The sequence below is a fragment of the Colletotrichum paranaense genome (genome assembly GCF_030867605.1).
Source record: "Colletotrichum paranaense strain IMI 384185 chromosome Unknown Scaffold_8.1, whole genome shotgun sequence".
Lineage (NCBI taxonomy): Eukaryota > Fungi > Ascomycota > Sordariomycetes > Glomerellales > Glomerellaceae > Colletotrichum > Colletotrichum paranaense.
The window spans coordinates 2,028,572-2,046,272 of record NW_026848966.1 but is presented as its reverse complement, the minus strand read 5'-3'; the positions used below and the strand labels follow the sequence as shown (position 1 = coordinate 2,046,272).

At 52.9% G+C, this 17,701-nt stretch overlaps 3 protein-coding genes across 3 annotated transcripts; 2 read left to right on the top strand and 1 right to left on the bottom strand.

Annotated features, from left to right (window-relative positions):
• Positions 1-797: 797 nt before the first annotated feature.
• Positions 798-2,514, top strand: CPAR01_10507 (uncharacterized protein; the record flags this gene model as incomplete). The annotated part of the gene is made up of 2 exons (XM_060494767.1): positions 798-2,246; positions 2,302-2,514. 2 exons carry the CDS (start codon positions 798-800, stop codon positions 2,512-2,514), a joined length of 1,662 nt encoding a protein of 553 aa, XP_060346949.1.
• Positions 2,515-5,100: 2,586 nt separating this feature from the next.
• On the bottom strand, positions 5,101-15,078 carry CPAR01_10506 (phosphatidylinositol 3; the record flags this gene model as incomplete). The annotated part of the gene is made up of 17 exons (XM_060494766.1): positions 5,101-5,640; positions 5,694-5,850; positions 5,917-6,015; positions 6,120-6,255; positions 6,460-6,746; positions 7,174-9,399; positions 9,508-9,931; positions 9,986-10,457; positions 10,506-11,747; positions 11,796-12,044; positions 12,094-12,570; positions 12,621-12,717; positions 12,778-12,942; positions 13,004-13,411; positions 13,463-13,737; positions 13,788-14,437; positions 14,490-15,078. 17 exons carry the CDS (start codon positions 15,076-15,078, stop codon positions 5,101-5,103), a joined length of 8,493 nt encoding a protein of 2,830 aa, XP_060346948.1.
• Positions 15,079-15,644: 566 nt separating this feature from the next.
• On the top strand, positions 15,645-17,487 carry CPAR01_10505 (major facilitator superfamily transporter; the record flags this gene model as incomplete). The annotated part of the gene is made up of 4 exons (XM_060494765.1): positions 15,645-16,700; positions 16,753-16,811; positions 16,866-17,113; positions 17,186-17,487. The coding sequence occupies 4 exons, from the start codon at positions 15,645-15,647 to the stop codon at positions 17,485-17,487; spliced, it is 1,665 nt and encodes a 554-aa protein (XP_060346947.1).
• Between the last annotated feature and the right edge of the window lie 214 nt (positions 17,488-17,701).

Here is a 17,701-nt window from a genome sequence, read left to right as displayed (position 1 = left end):
TGCTCAGTGACAGCGGTTCACCGCGCGGCGCTTGCCCACAGCTGGGACTGGCCTCGACTCGAACTTGACAGACCTCGACCGCTCCCGCTATGTGAAATAAGCCTGTGGTGAGCAAGAACGGCCTTCGTCTCTTGAGCCGGCCAACCCCTCCCATTTCCATTGCTCTCTCCCGTCCCTCTCTTTTCCCCCTCCACTCCCAGTCCCCATCCACCAAGGCCTGAGAGAGATCCCCCACGAACCTCCAAGGACCACACACATACAGCCTGCTGGTGCCGCCCTATATCACCTGTCGGCTGTCTTAATTACATACCACCTTGCCTACTTGCCTACTTACGTCCTACATACATACATACCCGGCTCTCCTACTGTGGTATGACGACGTTGCTCCTACTCTGACTCTTTTCCCTCTCACCTCTCTCTCTTTCTTTCTCACTCACTCACCCCTTCTCTTCACCCCCTCCTCCCCAGCCGGCGCAGCTCTAGGCTCGGCCTCAGATTAAAGTACCTCTTTCACTACCATCCGTCGTGCGTCGCTCAGTCCCAGCGCTTCAAGACACGTTTGGTTCATCCTCTTTCCAGCGTCGCCTTTTCTGTTTGCGCAGGATCTTGGTGTATCGTCTTCTCTAGTGTCGGTAACGCTCACGCTATCACCTGCGCTACACAATCACCACTACACCGGCTTACTACCCCGCCATTCATCCCACCTGTTCAGATAACCTCACAAACAAACACTCACGGACGCCTATCCGTCACACCTCTCCTAAACCGAATAGCCGTTTGCGTTTCGCCAACAAAACATGGCTCACCGGTCCAACGACTTTGAGGAGCGTTTCTACGACGCCCCCCGCCGCCAGCGCGCCGAGAGCCGGGTTGCTTTCGACGAAGTTGATGTTCGTGTGAGGGAGCGCGAGCGTGAGCGAGAAGGTGACCGCCTCCGCTTCCTGCGCGATGAGCGTCCTCCCGAAGCCGGAGCCCTTGTTCTGAGCCGCAGAGAGGTTGAATCAAGAGAGCTGTCACGGCCTCGCGCCCGCAGCCCTAGCCCTGTTTACCGCGAGCGGGTTGTACGCAGAGCCCGCAGCTTGACACCTCCGCACGTTCATCATGAGCAAGAGCTCGAGCGCTCCCGAGTTCGCGTCACCGAGCGCGAGCGAGAGATTCGCAGTCCATCCCGCGGCCCTCCTCCGGAGATGATCCGCGCTCGATACGTTGAGAGGCAGCGCTCACCCTCTCCTCCTCCTCCCCCAGCCAGAGAACGCAGCCGCGTTGGCGTGCGCATCGTCGAGCGTGAGAGGGAAAGAGAGCGGGTTCCCTCCCCCTCGCCCTCACCGCCACCACCACCGCCTCAACCTCAGGTCATTCGTGGCCCCACGATCGAAAGAGAAGTCATTACGCACTACAGAGACATCGATCATGGTGAGTACAAGGACAAACTGCAGGAAATAAGACCCCCGCGAGGTCTAATGCATCCAGGTGTTACCCGCGTGCCCAGCCCGCCGCCTCCCCCTCGTCCCGCTCCTCGCCCCAAGACCCGCACCGAGGAGCGGGAGTTAGATATCGACATCACCACCTCCCGCAGAGGGACCGACATTGACATTCACCGCTCGCAAAGCCGCCACCGATCTCCTAGTAGGGAACGCAGATCCCCCGCTTTCCAGGACAGCAGAGAACTCGTCGTGAGTACCGACCGTCTCCGCATCGACGACCGTCATTACCACAGCGGGTCACGCCGTAGAGCTCACTCTGCGGCCGCACGCACACCCGTCGATGAGGAAGCCGAGTACATCACCTCCAAGATCGACTCACGCGGCAAGATGGGCGAGGCTTGGAACGGTGCAACCAAAGACTGGTCCATTGTCGATGTCCCGCCCGGTACCGAGCGTGTCCGTATGGATGGCGTTGGCGGTGGCTCTGCCGAGGTCACTTGGCAGCGTTACAACGGTGTGAGGCGGGCACAGTTCATTCCCGAACGGGACGGCGCTCCCATTTCGGCGCCGGCCCCACTTCCCGCCGAACCCTCACCACGAGAGTCCCGAGACCGCCTCAGCCTCCAGGTTTATGACCGTGAGACTGAGATCGAAATTGAGAAGACAAAGGACCGCGCCCCGCGCCGCGGACCTCCATCAAAGCGCAACGAGATGTGGACCGAGATCACAAAGGACCTGGTCATTCGTGATGCCATTATTCAGCTTGGATATGATTTCGAGGAGACTGAATACTTTTTCTACATTATGCAATATCTGAAATACGTAAGTTTTTTTTTGCCTCTGATGTTGATACGGTCAGATTACTCACCAAATACAGGATGATGTGCTTGAATTGGTGCAGGTATCTGACGATATCCGCCGCTTCCGCAAGCAGCGCGTCCGCGAATATGAGAGGGAGTGGGTGCATGATGACTGGGACCGCCGGTCTTCTCATCACCATCACCACCGCGGACCAAGCAGCAAGTACGACGATGAGCGAATCTACGAGCGTGAGGTCGTCTACGACAGTCAGCGTCCCCGACGTTATTAAGCATTGCATAAACACAGCGCAAGTGAGCCCAAGGAACATACAAATCGAATACCCAGCCGACATGCGGCAACTTTGAGGGGGGCCCGAGACAGGCACGCCTTACATTTGGATTCGGACTACAGAACATATCATTTTCGGGATGGGATGTGCTGCATTAGAGAAACCGGATCTGCCGGGCGGGCAAATGTGTGTCTTTTTACTTCACTTTTTCCCACTCAACATGTGGGGTTTCTGCCTAGCACCATGTGTAACGATTTATGAATACAACATAGCGGCGGAGAAATAGGGCGGAGTTTAGATTGTATTAGGAGCAAATAACGAACTTATGACTCGAATTCTCTTGACTTTGGCTGCTTCAGTGACTGAAACCTCGCGTTCGATGGTCTCTGGCGCTTCTTGTGGATGTATCTGGCCGGCCCTGCGCAAACTCCCCGTCTGCAGGGCCCGGAGTAGACAAGACGAGCTTGATCAAGTTGAGGAGGTCCCGTTGTCGTTTCATCTGGTCAACACGCCTGAAGCGGGTTTCTCATGTCTCCTCCCGACTTTTGGAGATGGACTGTCGTCAAGGCCTCGGTCAACAACCATCCCTCTCATGGTCTGGACCTTAGGCAATCTGCTACTTCTATGTCCATACACGCAGTATATCGACATGTCTGAAGTCAAGCAGGCAGAAAGAGTGACCCGGTGTCAATCAAATGCCGACTTGACGGATATCCCGTGATAAATTCCACTAGACTAAGCAGCCGAGGCCTTTGTGGCCATTCTCCTGTTCCCTATAAATACACCAGCAGTCAATGCAGCAGATATCTGACCCTTCGAGGCACCTTGGGCGTTCTCGATGTGTTCGTACAAAAGAATCACACAGACTCATGACGCAGAAGCCGGAAATGCCTCATCTAACCCCACTCAACCTCTCCAGATTTACCTCGTCGCCTAGACCTGCGCCCTATACCTCTGTTAGCCTCTTTCTGGGTATTCAGAAGTGAATAGAAGGCTTCGACAGGCGGATAATGAGATATCTGTAGGCGTACTTGGAACATTTCATGAAGTGACTAAAGCTAACTGGGCTTTGGGCTTAGAGAACGGAGTAAGCATACGGCCGCTGTGGGAAAGCTCAAGACCGTTTTTGATCTACTTGGGATATATTTGGCTTCCCGAATCGGTCCGAGGGCACGGAAATCGCTCGAAAAACAAATCTGCTTGGTCTTATACGTTACAGATAGCCGTACTCAATGAGATGGGACGGTCTACTGGGACAATCTTTCGTCTCCCAAGGTGTAAAGCGTAAAGTACTTAAAGCGACAGAGCTACCGTGTCGTCCAAAAGATTGAACGCAGACACCGAGGCTTTGCTGTGTAGCTGATGGATGTAGACTGCGAGAATCTGGAGATAGGCGCTCGAATAGGGGGGCCTGATGCCTTTGACCTTTCTCTAGGCGTAGCCCTTGAAACGTAGCGGCGAACACGAGAAGTATCTCTTCGTCGATCTCTTGTTGCCTTTAGCTAAGTATTCACAGGCGAATGACTATAGTGAGAAGAGTAGGCGACAGGACTTGAGAGACCTGACTCTAGTAGAATGTGGAACGCATGTGTACTTTTTACTGACATCGTCACTTCTTAGTCGCACTAGATCCATCTCATGGATATCGACGTCGAGATGTGCCCGAATTATCCATGACAGCGTACCGTCTCTGTCTGCACGTCTCCTTAGAGATAGCAGGGAATCGGGTCTTTTTATATAGTAACACGTAAACGTGCAGAATGCTACCCATGGTACATACTCTGCAAAGGGCTTTGTTGACGCGAAGGTTGCCTCTCGTACCTTCCTTCGAACGGCGAGAGTGCCCCCTTGACAGAGACTAAGGTATGTCAGATCCAGACGGATGATGTTTCTTCCACGAGAGGATACGTAGACATGAGAAGGCGGTCCTCATTCATTGTTCCTTACCCCCGCGACCATTCCAGGTCACCTCCTTGATTCAAATGTAAGACTGCCCTGAGCGTTCTTTAACAAGTGTGCCACGAGGTGCTCTGTGGCCTCATTCATTGTCATGCACTTGTGTCCGTTGAGTGTATCTGGAGAACTTAAAGGACCTGCTTCCCATTAAGAGAACTAGTTGAGCAGCAGGCACAGAACACCTTGGCACGAGAGACGATTGCATTATTACAGCATCTTATTCATGAACGCCTACCTAGCCCCAATGGGCTACCCGCTGGATCGAGCGCGCGCTCTCCACGTCAACATGAAAATTCCCTTACAGTCCTTCGAAAACCTCGACAACTTTTGACGACACAAGACAAAGCAAATTAGAGTGATATACAGCATCCTCGCCTTTGGGCGGGAGAGGTCCATATGAGTTTAGTCTCATCAGTAGGGTATGAACTCGTAAGAACAAACATTGAAACGACAAGACAACAAGTAAGACATCCGCTGGCGATCGGGTCCTCAGAAGTAGTTCGACATATGTATGTGAACAGATTCTCGCAATGTCACCTGACAGCATAGGTCAGATCGCCCTTTGCAGGGGCGAAATTCACCTAGCAAGGTCAGCTTCATGTCCCGACATCACGGGCATCTCCAAGACACTCACTTGCGAGAACGACTGGCCCGCGTCGACTTGGGCTTCTCCGCCTCAGCAGCAGGAGCAGCCTTCTTGCGACCCTTGGGTGCCGCCTTGGCCTTTTGAGGCGCGGGCTTCTCCTCTTCCTCGGATTCGGGGTTAGTCTCGGGCTCGGCAGCAGAAACCTCCTCCTCGCTCTCCTCCGCCTTCACCTTCTTGGCTGCTTTCTTGGGGGCAGCTTTTTTGACGGCACCACGCTTAGGCTTGGGAGCCTCTTCCGCCTCTTCGGCATCAGACTCTTCCTTCTTAACAGCAGCAGCCTTCTTGGCGGGACCACGCTTGAGCTTGGGAGCCGCTATCGGCTCCCCATCATCGGATTCCTCCTCCTTGATAGCGGACTTGCGAGCACCGCGCTTGGCCTTTGGCTTGGGCTTCTCTTCTTCCTCGTCCTCAGTCTTGGCCTTGGCGGCGGCCTTCTTGGTGCGCTTAGCCTTGGGCTTCTCCTCTTCCACGTCGTCAGCGGCCTTGCGACCGCGCTTCTTACCCTTAGCGGGGGCTTCATCCTCCTGTATTCAGGGGTCAGTATGTAAAGTCGCACATGCAAAGTGGTGAGACTAACATCTTCCTCCTCGCCGTCATCCCAGTCCTTGGGCTTCTTGCCGCGAATGCCGCGCTGGCCGAGCTTGTTCATCCAGGGGTCACCGTTGAAGTCCTCGGCGTCAATATGGCCCTGCTCTATAGCGCTGCGAATCTTGGCCTGAAGATCAGGGTGATCGCTAGACTTGCGTATCAGCGGCGTATTACAGTGGAGAGAGAGTGATTAGGAAGGAATGCAGGCTGACCCCATCTCATCATAGCCGTCAAAGGCGTCAAAGTCGAACTTTCCGTTCCTCTCACAAAGCTCCCGGACGTGCTGCATCTGCTCTCCAGAAACACATCCCCTTGAATCGACCATGTTAGCAAATTGTGCTCTTTCCGCCTTGAGAGTTGTGTGGCGGATGGGAGAGTGAATTATAACCAAGGAAGGGAAAAGGGGCCAACATACCAATGCTTCCACTTGAAGGACTCATGATCCATAATCTTGGTCCATGTGCCGAAGCGAAGGGAACCTTTCAAGCATTTGGCCGCGGCCTTCTTGCACACGCCATCGGTGCATCCGGCGCGGTTATTGGGCGAGACCTCTGCATTGGAAGAAAATTGAGTATTAGTTTGCGTATATGTGCGGGTTTTACGCGGGCTTGGAGTGACGTTTGAGATGGGAGTCTCGGTCGCCTATGACGTGAGGTCGAAATTTGGACGCGTCGCCGGGTGTCCGCCAGACGCGACCGTAGCTCCAGACAAGCTGCTAAATCGAATGTAAGGATCACAATAGATTGGAAACTTACCAATGCGGTAGTCAGGCATTTTGACGATAGGTTTGAAGAGCGATTGAATATGGAAAAGTGTACTCTCGAAGAAAGTGAAAAGAGTGAACGGAGGTGTCTGGAAGAAGAAGAAATGAGAGGGAGGTGAGGTGGTTAATGCCAGATTTGGGAAGAAGCACCTCAAGCTGTCCGAGGAAGGGAAAGAACAGAGGAGTGACGTTGGTTGAGAGGTGGGCAGTGACAATTTCTCCCGTCTTCTGCCTGCCGGGCCCATTTTAGCTGCCCAAAGCTCCTGTGCTTCAGTGCGTCTGTTCACTTAAACCCCTGTGCGGGAACCTAATCGCAGCTAGGCAGCGGCCCTGAACTATTCCAGCTTGGAGAGCTTCGCATGACCCGAACACGTGGTGGCCGATAAGACGACGGCATGGAATGCAAACGAACTGTCCCATTTATGAAAAGAGACACCAACACTTCAGATAGATAACCCCCTCAGTGAGAGAGTGAGAGAGAGGACAGAAATTGATTTTGAGACTACTCTTAAAACAATGTTTGAAAGAAAGTGGAATAAATAGGTACAGTAAACGCCACACATGCTATCATCTACATTCGTTGCACCACCGCCAACACCAATGTCCGCTCAAACCTCCACAGTCATGCCTCTGAGCATCCATCGACGCCGATTCTAGCCCGTAATGATACCCTCTCATACACCTTTCCCCGAAGACCCAAACTCACAAGAATGGGCACCATCCGATATACATGGCCGCCAGGTTTCTCGGATCAGCAGCCTGCTTGATTAATTCCTCTACCTGGCCCTCCACCCCCAACGGGATCGTGTCCTGACCCATCAGCCCCTTAACTTTGCGCTTGATGCTGTCAACAACAAGCTGCGGCTGCATCCTAGGCGCCCCGTCCTGCCGACGGCTCGTCTTCTTCTCCTTTTGTAGATCCAGCGTGGGATCGTAAATAAACGCCTCAAGAATCGTCATCAGCGTCTCCTCCTGCTGTCGCAAAATCCCCAAGGTCAGCTCGCTGCAGTGCCGGAAGGGACCCTCGTATCCGTAGATACCCATTGCCGCCACCATATTGTGCGTCAGGCGGAACGGCACCTTCTCTGGCTGCGCAAACGTCAAGCCCTTGTCGAAGAGGCAGTTGAAGTCCACGTGGAAGATGCCGCCATTATCGCGCTCCAGCAAGACGTTCTCACCGTGTCGGTCGCCAAGTCCTAGGATTGTACCCACCATCGACATGACGGCGCAGGACCGGGTGTACTTGAGCCGCGCAGAGAACCAAGTCGAAGGGTGAGGGAAACGCTGGACGAACCAGTGCTGCAGCACGGGCGGGAACGTGCCCAAAACGCCTTCGGTGAACATCTTGATGTTGTTCGGTCCCGTCACCGCCTCAGCCATCATCCGCTTGATCTGATTGTAGTCGGGGTGTACCTGGCGGGATTTATACTGATCCAAGAGAATCTCGCGCAGTGTCTTCAGCCCATCAACCCATTCGATGATACCGCACTCCTCGTTCAGAGGCACGACAGCATACGTTTTAATGTACAACTGGCGTCTGCTAGCCTCAGGATCTCGCTTCAGCGATCTGTTGATCATGCTGTTGAACTCCATCAGACGCTGGTCGGTGCGTAGATCATCCTTGGGTTTGATCATAAGCATGTAGCTCTTTCCGTCCGTTCCGCGTGCGGTCAGTCGGCGCGGCTTGGCCAAAGATCCCAGAACCAGTACCTCGTCCAGGAAGGAGTCGATGGTAATGACGTCTCGCGAGAACGCCTTGTGGGTTTTGACATTGTCAGTCAGTGTCGGCAAGGCAGCCGTCAGACACGACTCGATGGGCACCACCAGAGGGCAAGGGGTGCACTTGTGGTTGAAGTTTAGATCGCGCGTGATGCTCGCTACGGTCGTCCTGTTGCTTTGGAAATCGCCGTTGTTGCAAGCCAATAGGAGTTGCTCTGCGAGCTTCTCACCCATCCTCAAGAGCTGCCTGAGCTCATAGTTGCTCCCGTCAACTTTCTTGGTGACTCCCTTCAAGGCCTGCAAGATTTGTTGACCCCTTACCCGACGTTCTGAGGTTTGTCTCGTTGTCATGATTCCAAATAGACTCCAAAGAGCTTGCCGAGGGTGGGATTGCACAACCTTGATGACTATATTCGTCAAACGCTCATAGACATCTTTGTTTTGATGAGCGATTCTTGCGACAACTTGTGGAAGTGCCGTGTAGAATATGTATGCTGGTAATCGGGCTATGGACTTGTCGAGGAACCGGTGAAGGAGGTTCAACTGATCCGTTCGCCTCCTATGGAGCTCACGAGACAGTGAAACCTTGCCTTCGGGGGCCTTGTCAACTTGCGCTCCGAACTCAAGCCACAGTGTAAGAATTCTTGGCATGGTCTGGTAGAGATATTTGGTGCCGTAGTTTAAAGACCGAAGGTAATTTTCGACGACGAGCCTGGTGTATTCGCCCTGAATGCAGGGGTCGGTTTGATCGTCTGCCTTGAGCGTCTTCTCAGATTCCAGTACCTTCTTGTAGTATCGCCCCAGGTAGTAGTGGCCCTTTTCCCAGGCGCTAGCTGTGAGAGGGGGTTGTTGATATTTCTCACGCAGTGTCAGATGGTTGGTCTGACCGGCAGCATCTAGCCATTTGGCGAGCATCAGTTGAGCCCTGGCCGTCAATTGCCTTTGCTGAGCATCCATGCCACGAATAGAAGAGGAACTGTTGGTCTGCGTCATGAAGTTTTTTGATTCAATGGCTCCTTGCAAAACTTGGATGGCCTTGCGTGTGTGGCCATCCTTCCACAGAAGCCGAGCATTCTCAATGACCGCAGCTCCGTCGCCAAGTTGGGAAGCATGTAGCACGGCATTGAACGATTGGTGGGTTGAATTGGCTTTCCTGGCCAACCGAGCGCTTGAGAGCCACAACGAAGATATGTCAAGATCGGAAAACTTGGGCCTTTGAAATGTTAGCTTAGGTTTGCTGCAAGACAAATACTGCACATGCCTTGAAAGCTCCATGGCTGCTCTGCGGATACCCAACAGGTACTGCTTATCGCCCACGTACGCCCCAAGAACCTCAAGGCGACGGTTGAGCATCGTTAGAACCTCCTGGTGTGCATCGCCCTCCGAAGCTTGAGTTCCAGCAATGATCTCGAGGTCAGTAAGGACATGGCACCTAAGTCGTAGGTCGTGGCAAGCCTGCAAAGATGATGTTGCCACGTGTGTCATGGCGGAGGCGATCTTCTCTCTCATACTCTGCAGCATTTCGGGGAATGTATCGCTGCCGGCCCCCCTTCTCTGTAGAGCGTTAAATAGCTTGGCGATGCCGACGTTGAAGTCTTCCAGAGGGCTGCCATGGAATCGAGCAGTATACTTGTTCAAAGTATCCCATCTCCTCGTAGCCCACGCTGCTTCAACTGCGTACGGAACAATCTTGTTTTCTGTCGAAGGCTCTGTTCGCATGCCTTCGACATAATTGAGCAAAACATCTGACTATGTCAGCACTTGTGCGCCACCCGTGGTTTGGTAACATGTTCTCTTACCGTGTTGGCCGGACTGCTTTAGACAATTTAGCAAATCAATCTGCACATCAATATTATCAGGCTCTTCTGCCAGCTTAATTTCGTACCAAGTTTGAGCTGCGGTATATCTGCCTGCCTTCTTGTGACTGAGAATCTGCTGATTGATATCCAAAACGTGCAGATGAGCGGAAATTCCTTCTAGCCCGTCAGGTTCGTCAATCTGGGTATAGATATCCTGCAGCTGCTCAAGTAGCAAAGTTTTCTGCCTTGGATCGCTGTTCTCAACCTCCATTTGCTGGGCATGCTGCTCGAGGTGAAAGAGCGCGCGGGGGTACTCTCTACAGTCCATCGCACGTTGAGAGATGAGCACTGGCGGGATGGTGTTGAGCAATTCCTGAACACGTCCTATTGCGGGCAGATCATCGTCATTTTTGCGTCTTGCGTCCTTCTCTTGGAGCCATCTACTCGCGTAGTCGAGAGCTCTGAAGACCGCCTGGTTTTGGTTAGTGACACGACCAACATCTCACGAAATCCTACTCACCTCGCAGTACAGCTTCATATCTTCCCGTTCCGAATAGGGCGCGTCCTCGGCGGGCTGGTGCTGAAGAATGCCAACGAGCTCTCCAATGACGTTGTCTCGATCCTTTCGCGTGCTCCGGTGACCTACAATGACATGAAGCACGAGGTATGGCAGCAGAAACTCAGCAACAGCCAAGTCCTTGACCTTGATAGTGCGACACAATGGTTCGAAGATGAGATCCGCGTGCCCATTTTGCCCCTTACCCAAGAGATCCATGCTGAATGAGCGCATCCAGTTGCCGTAGGGCTTTCCCGGGCGGAAGATAGGATACTCGACTGGGACCACGTTCATAGGTGTCAAAAGATATCTGGAGGTAAGGAAAGGTGTCAAGACAGTGCGGTCACTCTCCGATAGTGTTAGCCATTTTCTGTAGATGACACCACCATCCCGCATTCCGGTTCCTTTCATAGCGAGTGCAGCCTTGATATCCACCCGGTCGAGCAGCTCTTGCATGGCAAAGGAAAGGAAACCTTGGAGTTTGGTGTCTGTAGTGGACAAGAAAGCTTTGACGAGGATCTGTCCCAAGATGAACAACACGAAGTCTGTCGTCTCGTCTGCACTCTCAAAGTTGCTCAAAATGACCATCGACTGTTGCTCTCGCGGTGCTTCCACTCTATTAGAGTCGAGGCAGCCCACCAGGCCAATGCATTGAGTGCAAAGACTGGCAATTTCAAGCTGGTGCATAGCACTATACTTTGCTGCACAGTCTAGCAAAGCTCGTATCAACATTGGTACGACCGGGTCAGGCTGTTGGCTGATGGCTGAAGTCTGGAGGAAGCCTCCACTCTGTCTGAGGTAGACCTCGAGTTCGGTCAGTGCCAGTAATACGACACCCGAGTTCTCGTGAGACGTGCGCTCGGCAAAGAGGGCAAATGCCGTCCTGCTGTCTAGGACTGGACGCGCCGCGTTGAGCTCCTTTTCGACATCTGCCAACTCTGTGATGTGACCCAAAGAAGGTAGCTTGGTGATGTAGTCATTAAGGCTGTCACTGAATTCCGTGATCAACTTCTGGATCAAAGTCTTGGCCATTTGTCGAGAGGATTCACTAAAGAGCGGCCAGTAGTGGCTGATGACGAAGAATGTAGTCTCGATCAAGACCTCGACGTCTTCAGGCTCGAGACATGTAAGCAGAGCCGCCCAGCAAGAGAATGCGGCTTCTCTGAGATCATCCTGAGCGAGGGATGACAGAAGACATGCGGCAATCTAGAACAATTAGTATGAGGCACATATTTAAAGTCAATCATTACTCACCTGTGGGCGTGCAATCCGAACATAGGCTTTGCAATGTCTGATCATCTCCTCCAAGGCACGTATGCAGCGTCTCTGTTCTTCGGCTGGAGGAAAGACAAGTGGCATGTCATTGATAACATCCGCAAGGCGAGCCATGAGACCAAGAATATACGATTGTAAATATCTCCCAATCGTGTTGCCCTTCTTCGGCTTTGACTCTTTGTTTGCGACCATCATCATTGAACAGAAGGATGCCAATGCCTCGATTATCTGGCACGAGTCAGCGAACTGAGTGCTTTTGGCAAGGTGATGTACTCACTCGGGGCTTTCGTGCTTCATCCGCCTCCCCAGCAGCCTTGAAAAGCTCTAGCGCGACCGAACAGACTTCGGATTGCACAAGCTCAACCAAAGTAAATGTCTCTAGGTGAGAAGACACCTCAACGAGCCTAGACATAACAAACTTCTCGATATTCCCAACATCCTGAATGAGCAAAAGCGCAATGATCGAGCCAGCATTGGCCGGGTCCAGGATAGGGACCCATATGTCCCTTTCTCCTCGCGCTTCGGCGATTTTCTGAATCACCTCCTTCTTTTTCATTAATACCAGCCAAGGTAAGGCATGGGACTGGATAAGCAGCAGAAATTCGGTGACGGATATCTGCAACAGATCGGCAATGGCGCGGCAAATTTGCGGCCGAGCCTGCATGTCCTTAACAGCGAAGTATGCAAGGTTCCTCCAAAAGGGTTCAAACAGACGACGCGGTGTCGTGTTCAGGGCAGATGCTAGGTTGAGAATCTGGGAGCATGTCAGCCCTTGTCTATTATGTCAAAAACCGAGAGATCTACCTCGTTGAACGCACATGACGCAATCAGACTGTTGATACTACCGAGGTACTCAAGCAACTTGTGCAGAACAAGATTCAGCTCGTCTCCAGTCACGACCCTGAACCCATTAGTATACCATATATGAACAGATCTAGTCGCTGTAGCTTGAAGTACCTACCGTCCAAGTTGGCCCCAGGCCAGGATCCCGCTTTCATGGAATATGGCTGCATCTTTTTCGGAAGCGGCTTTGAGCAGACTAAGTGCATTTTTTCGGTTGCGAATAATCAGAGTCGGGTCAAGCGACTCAAGATTGTTGTCTCTCAGGAACAAAGGAAGAGCACGTCTGCAATCGGTCAGTTGCTATCATTTGCCAGAGGGTATTTTTGGGTTGAAGCGCAACATACCCAGAAGCGATTCTGAGCTCTCTGATAGAGCTATGCAAGCTTTGCAAACACCATTGGCCCAGAGGAGAGGTTTCGAGGTCAATGAGTTCTGTAACGTCAGCGTGGTTGATAATACGTCTGGCTGAGATCATCGCGACGATCCTCGGGCGCTTTGACTCCTTGAAGTTGGGTAGATGAATGAGCTTCGTAAAGATAGATTGGGCCTCCCTTTTTTCTGCGGCTGTTGTCACATCGAGGGTTCGAGAGCCTCTATATTTATCATCGCAGAACGTGCATCCTATACTGTTATGACTCCCTATGCTTGCACCGCCGTCAACAACTGTTGCCAAGTCCACTGCACAACATATGCGGGCCACCAGGTCGATAGCTCGACACTGATTATTTTCGCTGAGGTCGTTGTACTTGTTCCTATGCATGTGTAAGCTGACAGATCAAACGCAATGAGACAGAGAGACATACAGGAAATTGTGCTCCAGCCCTCCGGCTTCCTCAGCCTCGTCCACTTGACAGACTTCGTAGATACGCTTGATCAACGCTCGGAGTTCAGGAGCCTCTGAAGACACCTTGAGACGCTTCGAAGCGGGTTCTGCATCCTCGGTAGCACGATTTTCTAGACCGAGCTCTTCCACTGCCTGACGCAAGTCGGCGTCGATAAAAGAAGCGGGTTGAGTCTCAGAGTCGAGGGCTTTCGGGACGATAGATCCGGATGTTTGCTTCAGAACTTGAATGGAAAGCTAGAGGTATGTTAGTCGCAGCTCGAAACGGTGTCACGGCTATTACTTACTATGAAATCATGGGCATCGCTAATTGTCGCGAGTGAAGGGATCTCGTACTCCAAAGGGCAGACAATCTTCGGTGCTGTTAGTCTACCGATTTCTCTATCTACGAGCGACGCTTGCGCCAGCCGGATGAGCGCCAGCGAGACCGTCTTCCTCGCTGCCGCGCTCGACTCATTTGTCCCCTGTATCTCTTCGGGATGTGCCGCGAGCTCAGCGCAGAGTACTGCTAGCACAGCGTATGGCTTTTTTAAGTCGAAAAATTTCTTGCCAGGACGTGGCTTATTAGAGAGCAGGTTCAGAGCAATTTTGAGCAAGTCGGCTCGAGGCCTTGGCACAATCGCCTGCCATGCGTTCTGTACAGCACGAAGGGAAAGCAAAGAATCAAGAAGCCACGGTGCCAGCTGAGACAATGTTGGTCGTGACACGAGACTCGGAGTTTTGAAGATTGAGGGGTGCGCCAAGGCCGAAGTCAGCGTCGTTGCTTGATGTATGCACTGAGAGACATGTTGGACGGTATATGTGGTCTGTTGGACAAAGAGGGTGCCAGGCTTTCCTAACAAGAGCTCCAGTGTACCATCCGAAGGCAATGTCATGTTTACAGAAGCGTCTTTTCCGGTTGAACTCGGTGCCATATTTTGCAAGTGGCTTATGAGAGCTGCCAGAGTTAGTGGTTGGATCTTGAGACTGAACTGATGTCCGAAACTCACCCCTACTGGTCTCGCGCAAGTACAGTAACATGGACGGGAGAAGCTTCCACATTGATCCCGTACGAATAACCACGAGAATCACAAATTGGAAGAACCCCTCAAAGTCTCCCGTCAGCTCGAGGCAGCGAGAGTGGCCCAGTAACCGAAGGATCTTTGGGAAGACCCAAATCCAAAGAGGCTCCTCCCCGCGGAAAACGAATTGTTTCCCATCTGTAGTATGGTTCAAGACATTCGGTGTCTCCTCGATTGTGACCTTCAAGAAGTTTATGGCCTTCAGCGCCTCGTTTCGCATGTGATTTCGGTCGGCAAACGGATCGTCGAGCTTGATTCCTTCGAGGACAACGCGGGCGTAGACGTAGATGAGCATATGATTGTGACCCGTCCTCTGCTCGGCAGTCTCTAGCAGTTCAGGCTTGTTTTTGACCTTCTCGATTACGGCAAATAGCCTCTTCAGCTCGGCGTTTTCATCGGATCGCGTGGACTTGGACGAAGCCGAAATATTCTCGACCAATTGTGCGGCAAGCGTAGAGGGAGGCGGCGCGTTGGGAGCGGCAGCGGCAGCCGGCCTGCCATTGTGATTTGCAGCCATGGCTCCGTCCTCATCGTATGGCCAGAGGACGTTAAGCTGGTGCAAAGTCGCAGTCGGCCACTGCTTGAAGGATCATTACCCTCAGGTTGGATGTCCAGAGCTTGACGCGCCTGCGGGGGTGGGCCATCTATTGGATGCGCGCCGGACCAGGCGCGAGGTCACATGTTCAATTAACGTTGCTTATGTAAAGAAGCCTGGCCCGTGCTCTGGCTCCCTGATTCTCAGGATGCCTTCAACTTCAGGGTGACCGTCCATCCTCGCCGTTGAATGGAATGGTTGATGACAGCTTGCGCGCCAACTTGCGCCTTTACCGCCAAGTTCGGCTTCGGGAAGATTTTCAAACATTTCATTGCCTGCATACATGAATGGCGTGATTACAAATGCAATTAGTCGTTCCCCTGCATAAGGGACCTTGGTCTCATCTTGCTGCTTACATCGTTCATACCTTGCTTCAAATATAAGTGATCGCCAACTAATCCTCTCCTAATTCTTCAAAGTTGATCAATCATCCATTCTGGCAGCTCAGGAGTGTTTCGATCGAATCATTGCTCCGTCTACCTTTCATCATGAACATCGCCCTCAAGGACGCAATGCCAGAGGCCCTCCTCGTCCAGGGCGCTCCAAAAAGCCCATCATCGGTCATGGAGATGCTCCCATTGAAGTCACCAGCAAGCACATCGAAGCAAACCACTTCATCGCAGAAGCCCAGTTCCCCTCCAAATGATGAAGTCCCAACAGCAACAGAAGCAGAGCCCCCTCAAGGTTCCCCATCCCGCAACGTCTCCGTAGCAAAGAGCATCACCGTAATCGTCACCCTCGCCGGCATAAACTTCCTCAACACAATGGGCTCCGGCATCCTCATCGCCGCCCTCCCGCGCATAGCCCAAGACGTCGGCCTCGACGAGAGCCTCATTCTCTGGCCCGCCGCCGTTTACAACCTCGCCGCTGGCTGCCTCCTCCTCATCTTTGGCGCCGTCGCCGACGTCGTGGGCGCCAAGCTCATGTGGCTGACGGGAAGCTACCTTTGCGTCGTCTTCACCATCGCCGTCGGCCTGTCCCAGACGGGGATCCAAATTATTCTCTTCCGCACCGCCGTCGGCGTCTCTATTTCAGCATGCTTGCCCACGGCTATGGCGTTTATTACAAAGACTTTCCCCAAGGGCGGATGGCGCAATGTCGCATTTTCGATGAATGGGATTGGGTTCCCGCTGGGGTACGCGCTTGGGCTGGTCCTGGGTGGCATCTTTACCGACACCATCGGTTGGCGTTGGGCGTACTACATGATGGCCGTTATCGACTTTGCTCTGTCGACCCTGGCGGTCTGGTCTCTGCCTTCGATTCACCAGCCGTCTGAGAAGAAGTGGACGCGCCGCTTGGCGGAGGATATCGACTGGATAGGAGCCGTCATCATGAGCGTTGCGCTGGGTTTGTTACTCTATGTGCTGGCGATGACTACTTCTTCGTACACAAAGATTGCTGATCCTACTAACATTGCCCTCCTGACCGTAGCAGTAGCCTTGCTGGTCGCGTTCCCCGTCTGGATGAAACTTCAGACTGAAAGGGGTTGTCCAGCGCTGATACCAAATCGTCTATGGCGGAACGCTGCCTTCACGTCGATATGTGTAAGTGGAATTCCGAGAAGAAAGAATTGACATGCCTCTAACATATCGCCAGGTGTCCATCTTCCTGTGTTGGGCCTCTCTCAACGCGATTCAATACTTCATCATGCTATAGTCAGTGCTGTGTCGCGGAGCCCAAGAATTCCCAATGCTAACACCGTCAAAAAGTTTCCAAAAGGTCCAGGGCATCTCCGCGTTGCAAAGCTCTCTGCGATTCCTGCCTCATGTCGTCATGGGCACTCTCGTCAACATCGCAGCAGCATGGCTCGTCTCACGAATAAAGGTCCAGACTCTGGGCGCCGTATCTGCAGTCATAACAGCCGCGGCGCCGATCCTCATGGCAACAATCAGCCTCGATGGAAATTACTGGTTTGCGCCGTTCTGGGCCATGGTGCTTTCGCCAGTGAATGCTGATGGTGTGTTGACCCGTTTGCCCTTTCCATGGCATGCTTAAAATCTCCAAGATGCTAACCTAAAACCCCCAATAGCCCTCTTCACCGTCTCGAACCTAATCATCTCCGACGCCTTCCCAGCAGACGTGCAATCACTCGCCGGCGGCGTCTTCAGCGAGATCGGGCAGATCGGTAACGCGGTGGGCCTCGCCGTGACTGCAGCCATCGCGGCCTCCGTAACCGAGCACTCGGCTGTCGTTCATGACGATGCCCGGGAGGCGCGCATGGAAGGTTACCGCGCGGCATTCTGGACTATCTTTGCCGCCACGGTTGCGGTGCTCATTATTGTGGTCGGAGGGCTTCGAAAGGGTGGCACGGTCGGGAAGAAGGATGACTAGATGATGCTTCTGCTAGACATTCCTCAGGTACCTAGCGTGGGAATTCCTGGAAAACGGCTGCACTTGGGATTTGGAGGGGGCACCGCCGTTGCCGCCGTCTAATACGGCAATGTATGCATGCCTTGGGCCGACAATCTCTCAAATTAGCAACTTGCGCAGATAAACCTCAGTCATCGTAATGTAAATCCAGGAAAGCAGGCACTTTGGGCCGTCC